The sequence below is a fragment of the Lepus europaeus genome, chromosome 5 (genome assembly GCF_033115175.1).
Source record: "Lepus europaeus isolate LE1 chromosome 5, mLepTim1.pri, whole genome shotgun sequence".
Lineage (NCBI taxonomy): Eukaryota > Metazoa > Chordata > Mammalia > Lagomorpha > Leporidae > Lepus > Lepus europaeus.
In genome coordinates, this window is record NC_084831.1 from 157650183 (window position 1) to 157666151 (window position 15969).

The following is a 15969-nucleotide window of genomic DNA, read 5'->3' on the forward strand; positions in this document are numbered from 1 at the left end:
AATGAAATAGAATTGTTAGATTCTTAGCTTTATTATAAAACAAAATTTCATTTCTCTTGTCTCCAGTTTAGACTTGGAAGTGGGCAAAATGGTCTTTAATTGTCACAAAATAAATTAGTTAAATCATATATACTTGACACTAAGCTTTATAATTCCTCATTCTCTAAAGGATATTGTTGGGGGGCAGTAAGACGGGTCAGCTTCCACTTGTAACTCTGGCATCCCATACTGGAGTGCCAGTTTGAGTCCTTGTTCAAGTTCTTTTTTTTTTTATTTTTTGACAGGCAAAATGGACAGTGAGTGAGAGACAGAAAGGTCTTCCTTTGCCGTTGGTTCACCCTCCAATGGCCGCCACGGCTGGTGCGCTGTGGCCAGCACACCGCGCTGACCCGATGGCAGGAGCCAGGTGCTTCTCCTGGTCTCCCATGGGGTGCAGGGCCCAAGGACTTGGGCCATCCTCCACTGCACTCCCTGGCCACACCCTAGCCACAGCAGAGAGCTGGCCTGGAAGCGGGGCAACCAGGATAGATCCGGCGCCCCGACCGGGACTAGAACCCGGTGTGCCGGCGCCACAAGGCAGAGGATTAGCCTAGTGAGCCATGGCACAGGCCTCTTATTCAAGTTCTGGTTGTACAAGCAGGTGGAAGATCTGTTTCTCCTCCTCTGTCGCTCTGCCTTTCAAATAAATAATTAAATCTTTAAAAAATAATAAAAGGTATGTTGTATAATTTATTTATTTATTTATTTTTGACAGGCAGAGTTAGACAGAGAAAGGTCCTCCCTCAGCTGGTTCACCTCCCCCCAAATGGCCGCTACGGCCGCAGCCAGCCAGCCCACGCGCCAATCCGAAGCCAGGAGCCAGGTGCTTCCTCCTGGTCTCCCACGTGGGTGCAGGGCCCAAGCACTTGGGCCATCCTCCACTGCCTTCCTGGGCCCTAGCAGAGAGCTGGCCTGGAAGAGGAGCATCCGGGACAGAATCCAGTGCCCCAAGTGGGATTAGAACCCGGGGCGCCGGCGCCACAGGCGGAGGATCAGCCTAATGAGCAGAGGCGCCGGCCAGTATGTTGTATAATTTAAATGATGATACCTGACTCCTAGTACCCTTTCAATAAATATTTTCCTGCTTAATTCACTGATTCACTTCCCAAATGGCTGCAACAGCCAGGACTGAGCCAGGCTGAAACCAGGAGCCAGGAGCTTCAACCAGGTCTCCCACATGGGTGGCAGGGGCACAAACACTTGGACCATTTTGTGCAGTTTTTCCCGGACCATTAGCAGGGAGCTGAACTGGAAATGGAGTAGCCAGAACAGTGCCAGTGGGATGCTGGCATTATAGGTGGTGGCTTTACCCACTACACCATTGTACCACAATGCTGGCCCCTCTTTTTTTTTTTTATTTGAAAAGCAGAGTTACAGAGAAGGATCTTCCATCCACCAGTTCCAAATGGTTGCTACAACTGGGGCTGGGCCAGGCAGAAGCCAGGAGCTTGGAACTCTATCCAGTTTTCCACATGGGTGTCAGGAAGCCAAGCCGTGGGGCCATCTGTTGCTCATAGGGGATTCTGGCATCACTGGCAGTAGCTTACCCTGATAACCAATGCTGATACATTATTACTACTGAAGCTTACAGTGAACATTACAGTTTGTTCTTTGTATTGTGTGAAAATATTTCTTTTTTTTTTTTTGTTTTAAAATTTATATGTTTAAAAGAGTTACACATAGAGGGGGAGAGAGATATCGTCCATCTACTAGTTCACTCCCCAGATGGCTACAATGGCCAGGGCTGGGCCAGGTTGAAGCCAGGAGCTTCATCCAGGTCCACATGAGTGTAGGAGCCCAAGGATGTGGGCCATCTTCCGCTGCTTTCCCAGGTGGCATTAGCAGAGATCTGGATGGGAAGTGGGGCAGCTGGGACTTGAACCAGCACCCATATAGGATGACGGTGCTGCAGTCAGTGGCTTTACCCACTGTACCACAATGCTGGCCCTGTAATGAAAGGATTTAGAAAAGGTTGTGCAAAATGGAATTAAAAGGTAAATTTATTTTCGTTCAAAAAATTTAAATCCATGCATAGTTTTTTCATAACATTTTCCATGAATTTTTCGAAGATCCATGGTATACATGAATTTCAAGATTTTTTTTTTTTTTTTTTTTTTTGACAGGCAGAGTGGACAGTGAGAGAGAGACAGAGAGAAAGGTCTTCCTTTTGCCGTTGGTTCACTCTCCAGTGGCCACCGCGGTAGGCGCGCTGCGGCCGGTGCACCGCGCTGATCCGATGGCAGGAGCCAGGTGCTTCTCCTGGTCTCCCATGGGGTGCAGGGCCCAAGCACTTGGGCCATCCTCCACTGCACTCCCTGGCCACAGCAGAGAGCTGGCCTGGAAGAGGGGCAGCCGGGACAGGATCGGTGCCCCGACTGGGACTAGAACCCGGTGTGCTGGCGCCGCAAGGCGGAGGATTAGCCTAGTGAGCCGCGACGCCGGCTGAATTTCAAGATTTTTTACACCAAAATAAACTTACCTGATTCTATTTTCGATGAACTTTTTGAAGTATTGTCATGTAGTTCTATGGATTTTTCCAAAAACTGGTGTACGTATCTGTTATATTATAGAATCATGAAAAATAGTTTCACTGACCTAAAAATGCCTTGTGTTCTTTGTGCATCCCCCTTGAGCTTCTGGAAGCCTCTGATCTTTTTATTGTTTCCACGGTTTTGCTTTTTCCAGAATGTCGTATGGTTGGAGTCATACAGTATGTAGCTTTTTTAGATTGGCTGCTTTACTTAGTAATAAGCATTTAAGTTTCCTCCATTTGGTTTCTGCTAAAAATACTCTAATGTATGGATTAGTTTTAATTAAACTTTTTAAAAGGTTTATTTTTTTTATTTGAAAGGCAGAGTGAGAAAGAGATCCATCTACAAATGGCTTCAGTTGCTGGGGCTGGGCCAGGCTGAAGCTGGGAGCCTAGAACTCCATCTGGGTCTCCCAAGTACTTGGGCCATCTTCCACTGGCACATTAGAAGGGAGCTGGATCAGAAGCAGAGTGGCCAGGACTTAAACTAGCACTCCAGTATGGGATGATGGTAACACAGGCTGCAGCTTACCCTGCTGTACCACAACGCTGGTCCCTCAGTAAAATTTATAATTTAGTTTTTCTGCACCTTTGAAGGACTGAATTAGCTACATTTGGCTAGTGGTTACCATAATGGAAGGAACTTAGATAAACTATTTTCCCAAGCTTCACTTTTCTGCTTATATTCACTTTCCCAGAGAATTTATCTGTTTATGTCAATATGTCCTTAAACTTGTATTTTCAGTGCTTTATTTTTCCTGTTGCCTGTGCTGTCAGCAATCTTAAATTGCATAATTAAAAAATCTTTACTCCCACAGAGAACCACTTTTTCTAACCATAATAGTATGATTTCCCATAATGACATAATCTTTTACTCTACTCTTCTTTATCCCTAAAATCTAGAGTCATCTTTTTCTTCTTTATCTCTTTAAACCTGTTGAATATTTAGCAAACATATACAGATTTCAGAGCTAATAAATTAAGAAGTAGAATTAGAATTGGATCTCCTTATTCTTGTTCTTGGGATCATCATAGGTGGAGCTGCTTTTATAAATTACAGTTACTTTCAAAGAGATTATTGAAGATTGTTTCTTGTATACTGTGTAATTTAAAATATTATCCTTGTAAACAAATTGTAAGTACCATAGCTATAGATTTAATAAATATAATTTTTAAATGACTAGAATCTGAAGTTCAGATTTATCCTATTTTGCTGATTTCTCTATGACGTTATGATGGGCAAAAAATTTTCCCTCCATGTGTGAGCCACTTTAGATAATGAAAAATTGCAACTTTTTTTTTGTTTTGGACAGGCAGAGTGGACAGTGAGAGAGAGACAGAGAGAAAGGTCTTCCTTTGCCGTTGGTTCACCCTCCAATGGCCGCCGCGGTAGGCGCACTGCGGCCGGCGCACCGTGCTGATCCGAAGGCAGGAGCCAGGTGCTTCTCCTGGTCTCCCATGGGGTGCAGGGCCCAAGGACTTGGGCCATCCTCCACTGCACTCCCTGGCCACAGCAGAGAGCTGGCCTGGAAGAGGGGCAACCGGGACAGGATCGGTGCCCCGACCGGGACTAGAACCCGGTGTGCCGGCGCCGCAAGGCGGAGGATTAGCCTAGTGAGCCGCGGTGCCGGCCGAGATAATGAAAAATTGAATTGAACATTATTGGCATCTAAACTCTTATCGGTTATCACATGAACTTGTGTCTTCCCCCAAACTCATCACGTTAAGGTTTCCACAGCTTAAAAAATGGAGGGTCTCATATCACTCCTTTTTTTTTCTTGTACATTTATTTATTTGAGGGGCCAAGGGAGACAGACAAATCAAGAGAGCTCCAATCCTCTGATTTACACCCCAGATCCCTACAGTGGCGACGGCTGGGCTGGGCCAAAGCCAAGAGCCAAGAGTTCAATCCAGGTCCCCTATGTGGGTGGCAGGGACCCAGTGACCTGTGCTGCCACCATTGCCTCCCACAGTCTGCAGTAGCAAGAAGCTGAAGGCAGGTATCAAACCCAGGCACTCCAGTATGGGACACAGACATCTCAGTCACCCAGCCAAACGGCCACTCCTCAGATCAATCTCTTGCTTCTCTTTTGAGGTAAACTCTTCATCTGTGTTCCTTCTTTTTTTTTTTTCTAAGGTTGTTTTGTGTGTTTTTTTTTTTTTTTTTTTTTTGACAGGTAGAGTTATAGACAGTGAGAGACAGAGACAAAGGTCTTCCTTCCATTGGTTCACTCCCCAAATGGCCGCTACAGCTGGCGCTGTGCCAATCCAAAGCCAGGAGCCAGGTGCTTCCTCCCGGTCTCCCACGCAGGTGCAGGGATGCAAGCACTTGGGCCATCCTCCACTGCCTTCCTGGGCCACAGCAGAGAGCTGGACTGTCTTCTGCAGAGAAGTGTTCTGATTATACTTCCTCAAAAGTCCACATTTAAGTATTGTACTTGCAAAGTAACTTGGATTGTCATCTTTTTTTTTTTTTTTTTTTTTTAAGTTTTGTTTATTTGTTTGAGAGGCAGAGTAACAGAGGGAGAGACAGATAGAGGGGTCCTCCATCCACTGGTTCACTCTCCAAACGGTCTCAACAGCCAGGACTGGGCCAAGCCGAAGCCAGGATACAGGAGCTGCTTCCAGATCTCCCATGGGTACAGGGGCCCAAGCACTTGGACCATCTTCTGCTGCTTTCCCAGGCCATAGCAGAGAGCTGGATCAGAAGAGGAGAGCCAGGACCCAAACCGGCGCCCATATGGGATGCCGGCACAGGGTGGGGCTTAACCTACTGTGTCATGGTGTTGGTCCCTGTATTTTATTTTATTTATTTATTTATTTTGACAGGCAGAGTGGACAGTGAGAGAGAGACAGACAGAGAGAAAGGTCTTCCTTTTGCCGTTGGTTCACCCTCCAATGGCCCCCGCTACCAGCGCGCTGTGGCCGGTACACCGCGCTGATCCCAAGGCAGGAGCCAGGTGCCTAACCTGGTCTCCCATGGGGTGCAGGGCCCAAGGACTTGGGCCATCCTCCACTGCCTTCCCGGGCCACAGCAGAGAGCTGGCCTGGAAGAGGAGCAACCGGGACAGAATCCGGCGCCCCAACCAGGACTAGAACCCGGTGTGCCGGCGCCGCAAGGCGGAGGATTAGCCTAGTGAGCCGTGGTGCTGGCTGGTCCCTGTATTTTAATCTTTGAAATAGTGACTGATTTTAAAATTCATATGTCTATTTTTACATTAATTTTCCCATGGATAGAAGTTCTTGAACTATTTTGATTAAATCATTTGATTGATCGTTTTGCTTGAATCTTCCCTCCAACTAAATGTACTAAGCCTTTTTTTTTTTTTTTAGGGACTGGCACTGTGGCGCAGTGGGTTAAGCCGCTGTCTGCAGTGCTGGCATCCCATAGGGATGCCGGTTCAAGTCCCAGCTGTTCTACTTCCAGTCCAGCTTCCTGCTAATGTACCTGGAAAGGCAGTGGAATATGGCGCGAGTGTTTGGGCCCTGCACACACGGAGACCCAGATGAATCTCCTGTCTCATGGCTTTGGCCTGCCCAGCCCTGATTGTTGAGACGAGCAGGTTTAAACAATTTTTTTTTTTTTTTTTTTTGACAGAGTGGACAGTGAGAGAGAGAGACAGAGAGAAAGGTCTTCCTTTTGCCGTTGGTTCACCCTCCAATGGCCACCGTGGTAGGCGCCCTGCGGCCGGCACACCGCGCTGATCCGAAGGCAGGAGCCAGGTGCTTCTCCTGGTCTCCTATGGGGTGCAGGGCCCAGGGACTTGGGCCATCCTCCACTGCACTCCCTGGCCACAGCAGAGAGCTGGCCTGGAAGAGGGGCAACCGGGACAGGATCGGTGCCCCGACCGGGACTAGAACCCGGTGTGCCGGCGCCGCAGGTGGAGGATTAGCCTAGTGAGCCGCGGCGCCGGCCTAAACAAATTTTTAATAGGTGTCAGCATTTAATGCAGTGGTTAAGCTGCCACTTGTCATGCCTGCATCCCATATCAGAGTTCCTAGTTTAAGTCCTGGCTCCTCTCTTTCTGTTCCTGCTCATACGCACCCTTGGAGGCAGCAGGTGATGGCTCAAGTACTTGTGTTCTGCCACCCAGTGTGGGAGACTCACATTGATTTCCAGCCTTCTGACTTTAGCCTGGACCAGCTCTGGCTGTTGCAGGCATGTAGAGTGAACCAGTGGATGGAAGTGAGATAATGCATGTAAAACATGGAGAATGATGCCTGATAAATAAAAATATACAGAAGCGACTAGAGGAAAAACATACAAATCCATTTTTAATAAAAAAATTATTATAAAATATTTTTATAAAAATAAAAAATAGAGCTTATGTTTTAGTAGTGAGTGTACACTGTAATAATAAATAAAAATAGAATTTTGGATGATGAGAAAGATGGTGGAGAAAGGTTAATTGGAAAAAGGTGGGAAGTATGCAGTTTGTGTGTTGTGGGGTAATGGGAGCAGTTGAAGGGTTGGGTGCAAGTTTTAAGTAAGATGATAAGGGAGGGCTTCCTCAGAAGGAATTTATATTAAGTCCTATAAAAAATGGAGAAAAGATTCTGGGTTGGAGGAAGAATGGGACAAAACGTAATTTGATTTTATTGTATTTGAAAGAGAGGGAGAGACACAGATCTGTCTGCTGGCTCTTGCCCCAGTTGGCGTCAAAGGCCTGGGAAGCCAGAAGCTTCATCTCCATTTTCCAATTACTTGGGCCATCTTTCACTGGGTTGAAGTTCTTGCTGCTCCACTTCCCATTCAGCTCTCTGCCCAAGTCCTTGGGCCCCTGTACCCAAATGGGAGACCTGTAAGAAGCTCCTGACACCTGGCTTTCAATCAGTGCAGCTCCGCCTGTTGCAGCCAATTGGGGAGTGAACCAGTGGATGAAGACCTCTCTCTTGCTCTCTCTCTGCCTCTCTTCTCTCTGTGTAACTCTGACTTTCAAACAGATAAATAAATCTTATTTATTTATTTATTTTTTGACAGGCAGAGTAGATAGAGAGAGAGAGAGAAAGATCTTCCTTTGCCGTTGGTTCACCCTCCAATGGCCGCCGCGGCCGGCGCATCGCGCTGATCCGAAGGCAGGAGCCAGGTGCTTCTCCTAGTCTCCCATGGGGTGCAGGGCCCAAGGACTTGGGCCATCCTCCACTGTCTTCCCGGGCCATAGTAGAGAGCTGGCCTGGAAGAGGGGCAACCAGGATAGAACCCAGCACCCCAACCGGGACTAGAACCCGGTGTGCTGGCACCGCAAGGCGGAGGATTAGCCTGTTAAGCCACGGCGCCAGCCCATTTTTTATTTTTTGACAGGCAGAGTTAGGCAGTGAGAGAGAGAGAAAGGTCTTTTTAAAAAAAAATTTATTTACTTGAGAGACAGGGACAGGGACATCTCTTATGATTCACTCCCTAAATGCCTATGAAAGCGATAGTTGGCCAGGTCAAAGCCAGGAGCCAGAAGCTCAATCCAGGTCTCCCATGTGAGTGGTAGGAACCCAAGTACTTGGGCCATCACCACTATGTTCCATCATCCACCTTAACAGGAAGCTGGGATCAGAAGCTAATTAACACAATAAATTATTTGTGCCTAAGATACTGTGTCTACTGGGGTTATGATTTAGTCTGTGTATTTTGGGAAAGGTTTTTATGATCAGAATTGGGTCTTCACAATGTATTACTGCTAGCAGAACCTGCAGCTTTCCTCATTTAGGCTGTTTTTCCTTTATAGATTGATGTCCTGCTGAGAATTATAACTCTAAATGTTTTAACGAGCTTTCATCTGTTTTTCTTGTCTATTTAGCTTCATTTTTCAGGATAGCTAAAATTTTTCTTTTCTCTGATGTGGCCCTGCATGTTGGTTGCTATGGAAATGTTCCAAAGAAAGTGGAAATTAAGTTAAGGTCAAGGATAGTGAGTTAAAAAAAAAAAACTCATCTCATGGGGGTGAATTTGGAAGAGATCCAAGATTTCCCTCTTACTTTGAGGCTTTATTTGTTATAATGTATATTGCAGAAACTTCTACATACCTAAGACCTAGGTTTTAATCTTAACAGTTTATTAGCTTTGGGCTAATAATGCTGCCAGACCTCAAGAGTTATCATTTGTAAAATGGACATAATTATGCCTCAAAGGAGTAGATACTTGATGAATACCAGTTTCCATTTTTACCTCTCTGAATCAAGGAGTCTTTTTTTTTTTTTTTTTTTTTTAAGGATTTATTTATTTATTTGAAAGGCAGAGTTACAGAGAGGCAGGGATAGAGAGAGAAAGGTCTTCCATCCGCTGTTTCACTCCCCAGATGGCCCGAGCTAAGCCAATTGAATGCCAGGAACTTCTTTCAGGTCTCCCACGCAGATGCAGACTTGGGCCATCTTCCACTGCTTTCCCAGGCCATGGCAGAGAGCTGGATTGGAAATGAAGCAGCCAGGACTCAAACCAGTACCCATATGGGATGCCGGCACTGCAGGCGGCAGCTTTCTTTACCCGCTACAACACAGCTCTGGCCCCTAGATACTGTATTTCATTTTTATCATCCAGATGACAGTTTTAAATATGAAGTAGTAATAATATAATATAAGCCTGAACTCATTATCAAAGTACCTGGGCTTGACGTTTGGCTCTAGCTCCTGAATTCTGCTAACAAAGACCATGGAAGGCTCAAGTATCGGGGCTGGGGAAGTTCCTTCTGCCTACATGGGAGACCTGAATTGAATTTCCAACTCCAAAAAAATAAAAAATAAAAAAGATTCCCAACTCCCAGTTGGGAGTTAATATTGTAGTATATATGTATACTTAGGTATTTATTAATATTTAATATACATCTAGACATAGCTAGTGCTGGAGCTTAGTGGGTAAAGCTGGCACTGCACACATGGGCATCAGCTCAAGTGCAGGCTGCTCTACTTCCAGTCCAGCGCCCTGCTTAATGTGCCCAGGAAAGCAATGGAAAATGGCCCATGTGCTTGGGCCCCTACATCTGGATGAAGCTCCTGGATTCTGGCTTTGGCCTGACCCATCCCTGAGTGTTGTGGCCTTTTGGGAAGTGAACCAGTGGAAGGAGGGCAGGCTTGCTCGCGCTTGCTCGCTTGCTCTCTCTCTGTCTCTGCCTCTCCCTTTGTGATTTTCAAATAAATGAATAAAATCGTTAATATATGTGTGTGTGTTTGTGTTGAACTCTTTACTTAGTATAGAGTTATTCTTCTATGTATGAAGTTAATCGAAAATGGATCTTAGTGGAGATTGGGACTGGAAATGGGAGAGGGGAGGAGGAGAAGGGGTGGGAGGTCAGGTATGGTGGGAAGAATCACTATATTCCTAAAGTTGTACTTAAGAAATGCATGAAGTTTATATTCCTTAAATAAAAGGTTTCTTTGGCAGGGGTGGGGGGAGGGGGAGGAGATATATATATGTATGTATAAACCTGCTTGTTGATACACATTCGTAGATGCTTATTAAAAGCACTATTAATGTTTTACTTTAGCAATCAAAATGTGGGCAGTCTCATAATTTGCTTTTATTTTTGTTATGGCAAGAACTGTTTGAACACACAGCTTGAATATGAGGTTAATTCAGGAACTTTCTACTGAAGCATTACATTTCTTGTTTATTTTCATTTCAACATTCATTCACTATCTAGTAGTATACTTTGCAAAAACTCAAATTTGAGTTTCAATAGCCTTAGCTACATGAATGGCGATGCTGTGACTGCTGTTTCACAACTGCCTCCACAATTCAGAATCTGTCACAAAATAGTGCTTGTAAATATTTGTTGAATGAATGGGTGGTTTTTGCTCACTTAATGAACGCTTTTTTCTGTCAGTGATGGGCTTGTATTTAAGGTTCAGAATGAATTAAATTTAATGCCTGAAGAGTAAGATGTATAGGTACATAATTTACTTTTCTATTTCATTATATCTTAAATAAGAATTTTTTAATTTGGAGGCAGAGAGCTCCTTCCTGCTGATTCATTCTCAAATGCCCATAGTGATTGGGGCTGGACTAGTACTGGGCTGAAGCCAGGAACTGGGAACTCAGTCCAGGTCTCCAGTGGTGGTGATTATGTGAGCCATCACCAGCTCCCTCACAGGGCTCACACTAGGAAGAAGCTGACATTGGGAGTTGGCCCAATACTGAAATCCTGGCACCCCAACATGGATGTGGGTGCCCCAAGCAGCTGTTTAAACACTAGGTCAAATGCCTGCTCCAAGATTTTTTTTCTGATTTATTTATTTAATTACTTGCTTATTTATTATGGGGAGAGAGGGAGAGTAAACTGTATCTTTCATCTGCTGGTTCACTCTCCAAATGCCTGCAACATTTGGATCTGGGCCAGGCTAAAGTCAAGATCCAGGAACTGCATCTGGATCTCCCACAGGGGTGACAGGGACTCAAGTAATTGAACCATCTTCCACTGCCTCCTAGGGTGTGCATTAACAGGAAGCTAGATCAGAAGCAGAGGTACCACTCAGTCCCAGACACTCTGATACATCTCTCTCAAACAGTGGCTTAACCTGGTGCACCACAATGCCCACCCCCTTCAAGAAGCTTTGTCATCTTTAAAAAAAAAAAAAAAAAAAAAAAAGATTGATTTCTTTATTTGGAAGTCAGGGTTACAGAGAGGGGGAGAGAGAGACAGAGACAGACAGACATTAACTTTTCCATCCAATTTACTCCACAATTGGCCGCAACAGCCAGGTCATGCTGAAGCCAGGAGCCCAGAACTTCTTTCAGGTCTCCCATGTGGGTGGCAGGGGTGCAAGGACTTGGCCCATCGTCTGTTGCTTTCCCAGGCACATTAGCAGGGAGCTGGGTCAGAAGTGGAGTAGCTGGGACTAAAACCAATGTTCCTAGGGGAAGCCAGTGTTGCAGGTGGTGGCTTAGTCTGCTGCATACAATGCCAGCCCCTCTGTTTCATCTTCGTAAGGTGACTACTGAGCATCATCAAATCTTCAACAACTTGTAGTACTGTACTCGTGCTTTATTATTCTGGGCATCAATTATTTAAGGAAAACCTGTGATAGATGTATGTCTCCCACCAAAAACAGGATAGACAGTGACCTATGATTGTATATGGGTTCTGGTGACTGTAATTATTCTGTTTCTTAAATTGGGATTTATTCTTTTGAAGTAAGTATTGTAAGTATGTTTTACATGGTAAACAAAGTATAGGCTCTATAAGGAGCCTTAAAGAGATTCCTGTTAGTATATAAAACTTTAGCGGGGCAGATGTTGGTACACTGGTTAATTCTGGTTGAGATGCTGGCATCCCACATTGCGGTGTCAGGCTTTGGGTCTCAGCTGTAGCTTTCTGTTGCTCAAACTCTGGGAGGCAGCACTGATGGCTGAAGTGGTTGGGTCTCTGTCACTCACCCTGCATGTGGGAGACTTGGAACGAGTTCGCAGATCCCAGCTTTGGCCTGGCCTACCCCTGGCTTTGGGAACATTTGTGGAGTGAACCAGAAGATGGTAGTGCTCTCTGTCTCTGTCTGATACCCTTTCTCTATTTCTGCCGCCTTCTCTGTCTCAAATAAACATATTCAAATAAAAAAGGTGGTAGGGTGAGACCAGACTTGTGGTTCCTCTTCAGCAGTTTATAGCTTAGTTAAAAAGGGTGGCACACTTCGCTTTGTCTCTCTCTCTGCCTCTGTATAATTCTAACTTTCAAATAAATAAATAAATCTTAAAAAAGGTGGCACTCATTTTTTTCCATTTTCTTTGTCTTCCAGGTTATATTTCACACTATGTGCTGACTGTATCTACAGAAGATATTTAAAAAAAAAGAGAGATAAACTTTTTTCAAAAATTTTGATTCCAGTGGAATCTTTGCTTTAGATTTGTGTGTGTTAGTAAATTGCAACTGCAGAAGCAATGCCTGTGCAAGCTCCACAATGGACGGATTTCCTCTCCTGCCCAATCTGCACTCAGACTTTCGACGAGACGATCCGAAAGCCCATCAGCTTGGGCTGTGGCCATACTGTCTGCAAGATGTGCCTCAATAAACTCCATCGCAAGGCTTGTCCATTTGACCAGACCACTATCAATACAGACATTGAGCTCCTCCCCGTGAACTCAGCATTGCTGCAGCTAGTGGGTGCTCAGGTAAGATGCATGACTTAATACCTGTAATCTCTCTGTGTGTGTTTTCCTCCTCGGGGAAACCTGTTGAATTGAATTTAGGTAATATTGCCTTCTGTTTAATTAGATTTTATTCTGTACGGTGCAAATCTGTTATTTTAGTATGTTAAGAAATTTATTAATTGTCTTCCTGTGTTTCTCACTTTATATAGTACAGTTACATCCATTTAATGTTGTGGTCAGATTTTTAACAGTCCTATTATATTTGTTCTGATTACCAGAGAAATTTATTTTTTTAAGATTTATTTTTTTATTTATTTGGAAGGCAGAGTTAGAGAAACAGAGAGGTCTTCCTGGTTCACTCCCCAATGATTGCAACAGCCAGGGCTGTGCCAGGCTGAAGCCAGGAGTCGCCTGTGGGTCTCCCACGTAGATACAGGGGCCCAAGGACATATGCCATCTTCTGCTACTTTCCGTGGCACATTAGCAGGGAGCTGGATCAGAAGGTGGAGCAGCTGGGATCTGAACGGGTGCCGATGGGATACTGGCATTGTAGGCAGTGACTTCACCTGTGATATCATAGCACTGGCCCCAAGAGAAATTTAAGCAGTAAGTCAGAAGAATCTTTTAATTGAGGAAAATATGAAGCCATTGTACTTCTCCTGGTATGAAAGGTGAAGCTACTTAAAAAAGTTTTATTTAATTAGGTACTAACTCAAATGTAAAATGAGAAAGGTGACAAAAATTATAAGCCACAACTTTGGGGAACCATTTATTTAGGGTACCAAATATTCCTAGGTACCTAAATATGAAAGTTAGTCTGATAATTTAGAAGGTAATACTTGAAAGTTTATGTTAGTATTTTCAGTTTAAAGATGAATGTCCAGGCCGGCGCCGCGGCTCAATAGGCTAATCCTCCGCCTGCGACGCCGGCACCCCAGGTTCTAGTCCTGGTCAGAACGCCGGATTCTGTCCCGGTTGCTCCTCTTCCAGGCCAGCTCTCTGCTGTGGCCCGGGAGTGCAGTGGAGGATGGCCCAAGTGCTTGGGCCCTGCACCTGCATGGGAGACCAGGAGAAGCACCTGGCTCCTGGCTTCGGATCGGCGAGGTGTGCCGGCCGTAGCGGCCATTGGAGGGTGAACCAACGGAAGGAAGACCTTTCTCTCTGTCTCTCTCTCTCACTATCCACTCTGCCTGTCAAAAAAAAAAAAGAAAAAAAGAAAAGAAAAAGATGAGTGTCCAGATTTTATAAAGCCAAAAGAGGTAGTTTTTTTTTTTTATCACTAGATAACAGTTTATTTGGATATTCCTTCACTATTAAGTTGCATAATGCCATTCTAAAGTTCTATAAATTTGCCATAAATTATTTTCTGAATATGTATGTTTGGATGCAGCCTTACTAATATTTAATCTTACTATAGATTGCTAAAACCTAAGTTTTTTTTAGCTATGTTGATATCTAATAAAATACTAGATATTCTAGAATAGCTTATTCAAAACAAAAACTTTATTTGCAACCATATCTTGATGTCATCAGAAACATTACTAGGTGCTGGTGCTATAGCATAGTGGATTAAAGCCCTGGCCTGCAGCACCAGCATCCCATATGGTTGCCAGTTCGATTCCAAGTCCCAGCTGCTCCACTTCTGATCCAGCTTCCTGCTAATTTGCCTGGGAAAGCAGCGGAGGATGGCCCAAGTCCTTGCCACCCACATGGGAGACCTGGAAGAAGGTCCTGGCTCCTGGCTTTGGATTAGCTCAGCTCCGGCCATTGTGGCCATTTGGGACGTGAACCAGCAGATAGAAGACCTCTCTCTGTCTCTCTCTCTAACTCTTTCAAATAAAATTAATAAATGTTTGTCAGAAGGAAAAATGCAGTTGATTATTTTTTCCTATACTGAAGTTTTCATTTTACAGAGATTTTTAATCTTGAAAATTCCAGTATGAATGTTGGTAATATTTTAGAAAAAGGTTCATTGAGGATGACGATTTTAGAATTACAGCATTTTAATAATAAACAACCAAGGCTTGTTTTTTTTCCTCATAAAGTTGTCTAATTTTTCTGCAAAATGAGAACTTTTTTATTTTAACTGAACAATTCATGTTTATGAAATTTGAAGATTGTGCTTTTTTTTTTTTTTTTTGACAGGCAGAGTGGACAGTGAGAGAGAGACAGAGAGAAAGGTCTTCCTTTGCCGTTGGTTCACCCTCCAATGGCCGCCGCGGTAGTGCGCTGCAGCCGGCGCACCGCGCTGATCTGATGGCAGGAGCCAGGTGCCTCTCCTGGTCTCCCATGGGGTGCAGGGCCCAAGCACTTGGGCCATCCTCCACTGCCCTCCCTGGCCACAGCAGAGAGCTGGTCTGGAAGAGGGCCAACCGGGACAGGATCGGTGCCCCGACCGGGACTAGAACCCGGTGTGCCGGCGCCGCAAGGCGGAGGATTAGCCTAGTGAGCCGCGGCGCCGGCCACGATTGTGCATTTTAATATGTGTTCTAGTCCCGGTTGGGGCACCGGATTCTATCCCGGTTGCCCCTCTTCCAGGCCAGCTCTCTGCTATGGCCCGGGAAGGCAGTGGAGGATGGCCCAAGTCCTTGGGCCCTGCACCCGCATGGGAGACCAGGAGAAGCACCTGGCTCCTGGCTTCGGATCAGCATGATGCACTGGCTGCAGCGGCCATTGGAGGGTGAACCAACGGCAAAAAGGAAGACCTTTCTCTCTGTCTCTCTCTCTCTCACTATCCACTCTACCTGTCCAAAAAAAAAAAAGAAGAAGAAAAAGGAAGCAAGGTTCCTTGGAGAAAAGGATGATTCTAGAACTGAGACAATTCCAAAGTGTAGAGTCTATATAGTATAGGAGTCTATATAGAAAAAGACAAATGGTTGCCTGAATAAATGGAGGAAGGAGACAGATCTCCCCACCTGGGAGATTACAAATAGATTGTATAGGTACTCTGTCCTCACGGAGGCAGGATATGAGTATGGTTATGCATTGTGATATCTTCCAGAAAGTACAGTATGGAAGGCAAGAGATTGAATGACTTTGTACTGGAGAAATTTAGTAACTACTGTCTCAGCCAGCTGATCAAAGTTAATATCAACAATAAGTCATGTTGACAGTACGTATCCTGAATATGATGTAATGAAAACAGCACTTTTCCTCTGTGGTAAGAAGATACACAAATGATCAGTAACCACATGAAAGGATGGTCAGTATCCTTAGCCATCAGAGAAATACAAATCAAAATCACAGCGCAACAAAGAGATGCAAAAAGATAGTATTGATCAAATTGTGCATAGTTTCAGGTAGACAAAAGACAGTGATTATATAGAATAGCAGC

At 44.7% G+C, this 15969-nt stretch overlaps 1 protein-coding gene across 2 annotated transcripts in view; it reads left to right on the forward strand.

The window, feature by feature from the left end:
• RC3H1 (ring finger and CCCH-type domains 1) overlaps nucleotides 1-15969 on the forward strand; it is a 62613-nt gene that overhangs the window by 6958 nt on the left and 39686 nt on the right. For both annotated transcript variants that reach the window (XM_062192995.1, XM_062192996.1), the window contains exon 2: nucleotides 12284-12656. In XM_062192995.1, coding sequence (XP_062048979.1) covers nucleotides 12426-12656 — 231 coding nt within the window. In that variant the 5' untranslated portion in view covers nucleotides 12284-12425. The remainder of the gene's footprint in view (nucleotides 1-12283; nucleotides 12657-15969) is intronic.